This window comes from Fragaria vesca, linkage group LG2 (assembly GCF_000184155.1).
Source record: "Fragaria vesca subsp. vesca linkage group LG2, FraVesHawaii_1.0, whole genome shotgun sequence".
Classification (NCBI taxonomy): domain Eukaryota; kingdom Viridiplantae; phylum Streptophyta; class Magnoliopsida; order Rosales; family Rosaceae; genus Fragaria; species Fragaria vesca.
Genome location: NC_020492.1, coordinates 22,521,503 through 22,531,932, shown reverse-complemented (window position 1 = coordinate 22,531,932; position 10,430 = coordinate 22,521,503). Strand labels below are relative to the sequence as shown.

The 10,430-nt window shown below is 38.7% G+C and overlaps 2 protein-coding genes across 2 annotated transcripts in view; one reads left to right on the top strand and one right to left on the bottom strand.

Annotated features, from left to right (window-relative positions):
• Positions 1-10,430, top strand: part of LOC101312889 (group 2 truncated hemoglobin YjbI-like) — a 771,661-nt gene that overhangs the window by 353,221 nt on the left and 408,010 nt on the right. The gene's annotated exons all lie outside the window — the stretch shown is intronic.
• LOC101304350 lies at positions 1,873-6,697 on the bottom strand. The gene is made up of 6 exons (XM_004291221.1): positions 6,212-6,697; positions 5,739-5,989; positions 4,000-4,158; positions 2,778-2,918; positions 2,549-2,686; positions 1,873-2,442 (listed from the first exon to the last, which is right to left on the bottom strand). Exons 2-6 carry the CDS (start codon positions 5,943-5,945, stop codon positions 2,140-2,142), a joined length of 948 nt encoding a protein of 315 aa, XP_004291269.1. The 5' UTR covers positions 5,946-5,989; positions 6,212-6,697; the 3' UTR covers positions 1,873-2,139.

Sequence of the window (10,430 nt, the reverse complement as noted above, 5' to 3'; positions counted from 1 at the left end):
CGGTTTGGGACCGGTAAGAGCCCGGACCGGTCCTGCCGGGCAATATGGATGCAACCGAACTAAATAATATACAAAAATGAGAGAAAGAGAGGTTTCAAAGTTCACATCTCTCACATAGACTCCAAGGCGGAATCCACTAGAAGAGGTCGAGCTTTTGTTTAGTTTCGTACAATATTTTAATATATTCAATTCTTTTGTTCACATATCATATCTCTTTTCCTTCCTTCTTCATCTTATTTTCTCTTTTCCTCACATAAACTCTAAGGCGGTGTTTGTTTGCCCGGTTAAGTAACTGGATAGGAGAAAAATACATATATTCCAGTGTTTGGCAATTCAGATTTGCTCTAGGACAGGATATTAAGTCTTGTCAGACCAGGATATCAAAACCTGTTAGAAAGGTGGGATATAAAAACTCCAACCGGATTTAAAGACGACGCATGTACGCGACCCTCCTCTCTGCGTCTCCGCGCAAAATAAAACACTTTATCATAGCTAGTTGTACAGATCGACGCGGTTGACGAACGACCGAAGCCCAAAAGCTCGACGAAGGTGATGTGAGCGACGACGACCTGGCCGGGAAAGAGAGCCTTGTGGACGGCGCCGGCGGAGATGCTGAGGACTTTGGAGGAAGATTGGGAAAGCTGTAGGAGTTGTAGATGATTTCATCTGGGCATGTAATAGAGTTGACAGAGGGAAGGAAATTGGAGTTGGGTTTTGGGGAACCGTCTCGCTTCCAGGATCAGAGGCTCTCGCTACTTGCCGCCACTGTTAATTAGCTTGAGGCATTTATGTTCGCAGAGGAATTGAGAATTTGATGAATTGGGCTTTCGATTGTGTTGAAGAAGATGGATGCTGGCCAAAGATCTATTTCTTCCACATATCTATTACCGTATTAATCCTTCTAACCAAACGAATGAAAGGATTTGAAAGAAATCTAATCTTGTTGTTATCCTAATTCAATCTTATCCTAGTTACCAAATGTGCCCTAAAGTCTTGTTCAGCTACTCACTACTCCTCCCCTCTTGATTTCTACGTCGCCAGAGATCGACGCCTAAAGATCCTCAAATTCTGATAGTACTTGCGAATTTCAAGTTCGACCTGTGCAATCTTGTTGTAGCAGATCGGTTGTGGATCGTGGGACAGATCAAGATCAAAAAGGAGAAAGGAGAGTGATGAAATCGAAATGCGAGTTAAGATAAGAAAGTGTACCTAACGAATTTGAAAGTGGAGGAGCGAGGTCGAATCTCAAATCAACACTAGTAAGTACCTCTTTGTTTATGTTGAAGTTTATTATGAATCTGAGTTTTTATTTTTATTTTTATTTTTTGGAGATATTTGTATTGGGTTATTGGATTATTTGTGTTTTCTCAACTCTTAATTCTCAATTCTTGATGTATTTCGTTTATTTCACTGTTGGGTGTATGATAGAATCTTGAAACTAATTGAGAAATGATGATTAATTTCATGGTTTCAATCCAGCTCTGTTTCATCGGTGCCTTTAGATTTCATCAAGTTGTTCACTTATTTACAATTTATTTCTTTCCATCAGGTATATTTCTTTTCATCAGGTATCTCAGGACCACAGTTGCAGAACTGTGTATGATGCTAATACAAAAGTGCATGTTAGCATCACCAATGATTTAACTGGAAATTCAGGTCTGGCTGTTCATTGTAGAAAACGGATCCGCAATCTTGGTGATCAATAGATCCAAAGTAGAGAACAAGTGTGGTGCCGGAAACAAGCTATGGTGTCTCCTTGAGGAGAAACTGGGACTATGTACCGACATAGTGTGCGAGAAAAATATTAGTCATACTGATCTAAAAGACACAAGAGAAACATCGCACTTTTTCACATTGAAATACACCTACTTGAAGAAAAATAGTAATCTTACTGATGTGAGAGACAGAAGTGTTCATCAGAGAAACGTACCCCTTTCACATTAAACCTCACCTACTTGACAGAATCATTCATAGGGCTGTTAACAGCAATGCATATTTAACTTCAGAATTCTAATTTTGCTAAATAGTCAAGCTTGAACATAGATGACACTCATATAACCAATCAGAGAACTAGTGTGTGACCCTACACTGTACTATTAATTTGTTTCAAGAGTTTTAGTATGTAGTTATTGTTGGTCTTCACGGCATGCCTTCTGGGTTTCTTTTCCACCACAGCAACCTCGCCTTTGTCAAGGCCAACACAGAGTTGAGGTCAATCCGGGCGTCACGCTCCTCAAGGATCACCCACCCCATGGCAGTTGCAAACAAGGCCATATCAAAGAAGGGGGCGTATATGGCAGGGCAGGCAGCACACCTGCAAAACCGCTCAAATCGGACCCTGTTCCGTGCACATTCCAGCTCTTGACCAACGGTGTGGTTGTAGTGGTTCATCCTTTCTTGCAGAAAGTGCGCCACCCTCCTTGTCTCCCACCTTTGCACACGCTGCAAACATAGACATAAATCAGAAAGATACCAAAGGAATACCAAGTATGAACCTATATGCATTCAAACAAAAGAAACATGTTGAAACTGTGGGGAAAAAATATACCTCTTCCTGGATGAGGTGGCGGTAATAGAAAATAATAGTCCTCATATCAGATATGTCAAGCACAGATATCAAAAGGTTTTTCTCCTTAATCAGCCGGAGGTAAAACTCTCCGCGGCTCAAACATAAGTTGAGTTCCAGCTGAAAGAAAAAAAAAAAAAAAAAACCAAGAAGTCAATATGAAAGCACATGAAAATGAAAAATATAATTAAAACTATTGGAAAAAACTTACCCTAGTGTTGTGCAAGGCTGAAACCCTTGCATTTGTAATCTGCCGGATTGCCGCCGTGTCCACAACAGCAACAGCCGCCTCGGGGACAGCAGGGACAGCAGCCACCGCTTCGGGAACATCAGAAGCAGCAGTAGCCTCGGTCTAGCACAACATACAAAATTAAAATGCATTTAGTTCAATGTTGATGAAGGAGATCCAAACGATAGAGCTACAATCTGGATGGACAACTGAAAATTTCATTTGAAAATTGCATCAATGAAGCTTAATTAACTATTGTAATTAAGGCCAAGTCATGATCCTATATTATAGTATTAACCTATGGTTCTAACAAGACAAAACATAATCAGCATATTTAACCTATGACCATATTTAAGTTGTTAGCTCCTGGGAGAACCAAACAGAATTCTTTGGCGGTAAGATACAATGCTAAACGTAGGTTATAGTCTTTACAGCATATCAGCATTCCCATCAGTAAATTTCAATTAAACTGTGCAAGTAAAGCACCAAAATGGATAATGACACGAACAGCTTCATTTTCCACACACGCCAAAAGCAATGATATTAAAATGCTTCTGTAGCCAACATGAATAACGACCTGAACTAAGGTATAACAAACAACATCCAAATTCACAATTAATGCAGAAGAGAAATAACATAGAAGCCACATACCTAGTACATTATGAAAGCTATTCTGCAATGTATACTCGATGAAAAATGCAAATAGCTAGCAACAATTCATGAACCATCAGAGTCCAAATTCACAATTAATGTAAGAGAAATAACATTCTAAGCTAGAAGCCCCATAGCTAGTACATTATGAAAGCTATTCTTCAATGTATACTCGATGAAAAATGCAAATAGCTAGCAAAAATTCATGAACCATCAGATTACAAATTCACAATTCATGCAGTAGAGAAATAACATCCACGGTGATCCATCTGAACCAAAAGTAAATTTTATTTTGATGCAGAAATAGCGAGCACCAGTTGCAATCGTACTATTATAGAACATATTTCATCGTTTAGGGTTAAAAACACTGAGCTGTCAAAAATTATAACTAAACTTGCATCAGACATCCACATAGAGCTATACAAAATAAACTAGAGAATGACAGTATATTCATGCATGCACGTGATCATCTTAAGTGCATATCACTGATTATTATTTTTTTGCTACAAACTTCGTATGTTAATGAAATCATCGCAATAGCTTAGATAATTACCAATAAACCTGGAACCGTCTGCTTAGCCACTGCTATGGAAGCGCCAACCGTCTGCAAAGGCAACACTTCTGTGGAGGAAGCTCCAATTTCCGGAGAACCGGAGGAAGCTCCAATTTCCGGAGAACTGGAGGAAGCACCACCGCCACTATCAGAAGAAACCTATTGTCCATCACGTTAAAGTGTCAGGATTACAAAACCAAGGAAAAACCAACAAAAATAAAAATGGGGGCATCAGTCAAGAAAAACAACCCCAAAAAACAGATATCAACAACTTCACTATTTGCCAGGCATTAAGATTCAGAACCAAAACAACAGATGTAGAGATTCACTGAAAACAGTACCTGACAAATTTTCTATTATAATCAGGAAATTCTCTATTATAATCTATTTTCCAGGCATAAAGATTCAGAAACAGAAAAAAAAGATGTAGAGAAACACTGAAAACAGTACCTGACAAATTCTCTATTTTCAAATGCACATGTCATGCTCCAACAGAGGTTATACAATAATCAACCAAAAAAGAAAGCAATAAAATCCTCTGCTTCAAATTATTATACAAAATCTTTTTCTTTTGTTAAATTAATGATTATGAAAACAATGACAAACAGAAATATAACATATTTACATATTATATGTAGATTTAAAAAGAAACAAATTCTGAGACCTGCTAGAAAGAAGAAAGAATTGTAAAAGTAAAATATTCAATGGGGTTCGAACCTCAATTCATGTGTTTCAACAATAGTAAAAATACCACTATGCTAATGCAACAAACATATACTTAATGTGCAAACTGACTATATATCATGTGTATATATATATATATATACTGGATTTAGGTCTCACAATGCCCCGTGGGAAGCCGGTGACATGAGGTGGCTGCTGAGATTTGCCAGTAGCGCCACAAAAATTCCAAAGAAAGTCAAAATTATATAGTATAGCAGACAGGATGAGTGTTCATTCCCTCAAAGAAGAGAACAGACTCAACTTTTCGGAAGCTATCTCCTCAAAAGAGTAAAACAAACTCGTATTTGCCGCTTAAGACCTTCGTAAAGAAGGCTTACACTCACGAAAATTCAGGCATTTGGCATCAAATTACAAGTAAAACAGATTTTAGAACAAATCAGCTTCCGTAATGGACCTTAGGTTTCATGGTAACACTTAGTAATTCATATGCAATGCATAACGATTAAATGATTCTGAAAAAAAATTTCTACCCAATTCAATTAATATACTAGCATCAATCCACCACCTTCTGAATTCTAGAACCAAAAAAACTGGTGACTGAACATAATTGAACTTATATCAATCAAACCAAGTATGAACACATGATCCAAAAAAACAAATTTCTTCCCAATTTAATTGCTACTCTAACATCAGTTCATCGCATTATCAACTCTAGAGCCAAAAAACCGGCAAACGAACTCATGTCAATCAAACTAAAGATATAATTCAGAAAACAAGCTTGTTCCCAATTTCAATTGCTATAACATCATCAATCATCACATTATCAACTCTAAAGCCGAAAACAGGCAAGCAAAGTCATATCAATAATAACCAAGTCTGATAATTATACAATAACCAAAATGCATCCCAATTCCAATTGCTACCAATCCATCACATTAACACCTCTGCATAATCACATTTTTAGCTCTGCATAATCACATTATCACCTCTGCATAAAACTACACCGAAAACAGACAGTAACCTAAAGCCAAAGAAAGGAGATGAAGATTTTATACCGAGGCGTTTCCGCCGGGAGGCACACGACGACGGCGATTCTGACCACCGCTTGGGATGGTGGCGTCGCCAGAGCTGGAGCTGGAGCTGGAAGAAGATCCACGCCTTGAGATCAGGGATCGTCTGGATTCTTGCATCTTGGCTCGGAGCCGCTCTGAGAGTATGGCCCGACCACCACCATCGTCGCCAGATCCAGGGCTTGAATCCATCAAATAACAAAAAACAAGATCCGATTTGGAATGGCAATGAAACGCTGAGAGAGGCAGTGGTTAGGGTTAGAGAGAGAAGCAGAGTTAGAGAGGAAGGGTTGGGGTTTTAGGCATTTATAGGAAAAGCCAGGGGATGGGGCTGTCAGATTGGGCCGTGGTCACAAGCAAAGTACAGCCCAATCCGCTCCAATCCGTCACCACTACAGCCCAACCCAACCCATGGTTAGAACTAGCGTTAGGGTTTGGATGAGTTAAGAGGTACTCACCTGTGCAATCGCGGACCCACAAATTACCCCAATTTGCAATCGAGCACCCATAAAGTCCTCAATTTGAAATCGAGCACCCATCAGGTCCTCAATTTGCAATCGAGGACCCATTAGGGCATCAATTTGCTCAATTTCCATCTTTAACCTATCATATCTGCCGTTCGCAATCGGAACACCAAAGCCAACGCCGCTGGGGGAGATGCAAAATAGAAAAAATCAAATTAGAACAAATTAAACGCAACTTTTCTCAAACATTCAAGCGTTAATAATAGAGAATAGAACTGTGATTTCAAAAACAAAAAATATGTATGACTTCAAACAACATACACAGAATTAAACTTACAAGGCAGAAAGGGATTAAGGGCTCTCGCATCTGAACCCCAAATCCAAATCTTATGAAGAGGATCTAAATCGAAATTCATTGTTGTGCAGAAGTTTCTGTCAGGGAAGAAGTAATATTGAGAGAGAGAGAGAGAGAGAGAGAGGTTGTGGCTGTTGTACTTGTGCGAGGGTTTCTTTATATAGATGACTCATAAAGCTGTTTGAAATTACCAAAATATCCTGCTTCTTTATCATTGTGACCTATATGGTAGGTTTACGTAGGATAACGTGGCGTGTTTCGATTGGTGTACTTGGATCTAACTAGGGATCTAAGTTCTGACTAGCGAGATAACTTTACCGTCTCTGGGGTTTTGTCTTTTACCTGTCTCCTAGAATAATTACCAAACGTAGAAAGAGGAATTAATATGCGCAAGTTAAAGTTAAATTTCATGTCCTCCTCCTGGAGCTTATTAGGAGGGACATGTAATTGTAGGTTAAAGTTAAAGTCTGGGGTTTTGCTTCTTAATTTGCCATGTAATTGTACGTTTAGATGATGAGATTGTCAAACTCCGGTTATTTGTTAGGCAAATATAAAGAAATCGAAAGTGATGAAGTTAATTTTGCACTTGTTGCTAAAGTGGAACTCAAGCAATACCATACTCGATCAACCTCCTCCTGAGACATGCGTCCTTGGTAAACTTACCTACCTTCCCAAGGGTGTGCAAACATGTTTCAGTTTAACAATTGCTGGAGTGTACCATTGGATAAGTTCTAGAGTTTCCTGGCTTCAGCAATAGCAGGACCGCTCGGCATATGTTGGAAAGTCAATCTCTCATTAGAGTTTCAAGGTAACTGTTAGCTATGTGCTCGAACATGAACCCTTGATACCAGAAAGTTCAATTGCAATTGTGAAATCACTTATTCTATTTGCGCACACGAAAGGGGAAGCCTCTATTGAATTGCTGGGTCTGAATCCACGACTGCTGTTGTCTAGACTTTCTGCACAAGTTTTTGAAACGGTACAGGCTTTCTGGTCTCTCTGGTGGTCTAATTACTTGTGCAGAAAGATATCCATGTTTTAGCGGCAGTAATCTTGACCATGGCACTCGTGGTTTACTGGTACAACTTCGTCTGCTTCGGCATGGTTTGGCCTCTGTTGGGTATTAGGGAGAAGGAAGGAGAATCGCTGATGACCAACCGAGCATCGCGCCATATGGGATCAATGAAGAGGCAAAATACACTTGGCTGATGGTTTGCCGTAATCCCAATGTCATTCCCCATGAGCTGTGTCAAATGGCTTAACAGGGTATTTGTATTGGAACCAAGTCCTCGAGTTATGCCATGGTTTGGTCAAAAGTCAAAACAGGGTCGAGCATGGCGATAGAGAAGGTGTGACTTAAGAGAAGATCCTTTAGATGGAGCCGGCCTACAATGGGGAAGCAAAAGTCAAATTATCTACGCTGACCTTCCTCGTTACTTTTTTCTTAATATTTGCATGAAGCAGTAAGACGCTGCGGGATTCGCAGATGGGGCGGCCGACCATGTTTATTGATGACATCCCTGTTGAATTGCAGATTTGAAGGGCAAATGGAGTTGCTCTAACCACTGCTGGTTAAGGTGCGTCTTAAGCTGTTAAGCCTTTCCGGCTTTAATACGAATATACGATCAACTCAATATGATGTGTATCAAAACTCATGAGTGAGCACTATACAGGCCTTATACTAGCCGGTTTAATTTATCCAACCTGTTGTTTTGGGGATTATTTTTGGACCAATGTCAATATCTTTATTGCAAGTTAACTTTGGGAAACTCAAGATCCCAAATTACCCTAAACCCTAGAAACATAAAATCATATAATGATATTCCAAAGTACACTACATTTATCTTCCAATACTGACAGAAATTCCTCAGCAAGTCCAACATCCAAAAATGAAACAAGGCCTACATAAAGCAAACACCGTGTGGACTGTTCATCATCTGTTTCAGTCCGACGACTGTACAGATCCGTAATGCCCCATTAGCTCCTGCACTTCCTCAATTACTTGCAGGAGCATTCTTAAAGCCCAAGTGGGATATCCTACGAGGGAGCTGGAAAGCAAGAGCTGTAACATATGTCGTACGAAGAACCTGAGCAACAGTCTAACATCTGTTAAGCTTCAAATATGTTAAGCGGACATGAATATACATTGTAGAATCATCATATTTGCATACGAGAAGATTAAACAGCAAACTTGTAATATAGATTGTAGCAACAGAGCAACAGTTTCAAATTTGTTCCAACATTGGATTTTCCTAAATAGATAATATACAAAAGATGGATGGTAAAATTAACTGTCAAGTCATACATTTCCTTGTAGCTTTTACCATTCTTGTTTCACTCTTCGCACAACAAACCCAAACATGACCACTCCTAATACCCTGTATATATTCTTATTTATTTTTGTACACTCCTGACACTGCTTTTTTCAACTTCTTTATACCACTTTACATAACATAATTCGTATTTCAAACTCAGTGTTGCTTGGTATAGATAGGAAAAAGTTCTTTTAAACTACTAGAAAAAAAAAATAGTGATAAAAATTTTCCATACTGATTGTCTAATCCATTTTCTTCTTAATGCATCTTCAAAATCAATGGGGATAACACAAGCAAAAATCTCAACAAACCATGGCTGTGACAAGCTCAAATCAAATAAGGCTAATCAGCAAAGAAATTTTTGTTAATCAAGCAAGCCTAAGTTACACAAATCAAGTCAAATAAAGGCCAAGCAAATTTCAAAGAAAAGTTACACATGTAACATGTAGGAATCATGCGAAAAACTGTTGGTAATCATCAAATTAAGATAATCAAATATAATTTTCTATACATGTTCTTTCCTGCCTATGCTTCATGGCAATCTTTATAGCGATTCATGCTTCAACAATCTATTATCAAGACACATGCAATCCTTATCAAACAAACTATGACTACCATTACAAACCTGTCAAGCTAAGAAATTGGCAGAGTTCTCTTTATTTATATGGACAAAACACATACATCTCTCAACGTGTCCAGAAATTTCTTAACAATTAACTCAACTTACACCTAGTTTGTTGGGTAGCTACTAATCTACCCTAAACCATTGTTCCCAATTCCATTCTAACAGATTTAGGTCCTAACCTGGCAGCATGTCATAGTTTCATTATTCTCTAGTACAACCATATGTCATGTGACCATCTCCTTTGATGGCACTTGGTAAATTTTGATTAAGTCAGGACAATAAATTTAAGCAGTCAGCCAGTCCAAGAAGAAGGAATCAATATGTTTACCTGCCACTGTGTGGATGTCGTGTCGGTTCATTGCGGCAGACCGACCATTCTTCTTAGAAGCAATCGGAAAGGCTACAAGATAAAGAAGAATAGCTGAATAGGAAACTAAAATGAGACTTATATGAACCAACAGCTTAGAATCAAAAATCGCGACACTTTTGATATAAGGAGAGATGCCCCAAAGATGTATAGAGGCCACAACCTAGCACTCCAAACCAGACTATAAACCATGGTGAACCCAAACAAGGAAGAGAATGCCAGAAGCACCATTAAGAAAAAGAAAAGAAAAAAGAAGAAGCAGTTTAGCAAACAATAGAATTAACAGCATATGGGAAGATTGAACAGCATATATGTAATGTAGAGTTTGAAATTTGTTCTAACACTGGACTTTTATAAATAGAAATTATACAAATGATGGATGATCAAGGCATGGAAAGAAAAACAAGGTAATAGTCTGAGCATAGTGACACTACCAACGCAGCTGGTTATGCCCAAAAATGCAGAGCAGCTAGCTAGCTTCATTGAGTAGATTGAGGGTTAGGGTGTCGACAAGTAGGACAGAGATGATTCATGTGGAGCCACGCGATAAT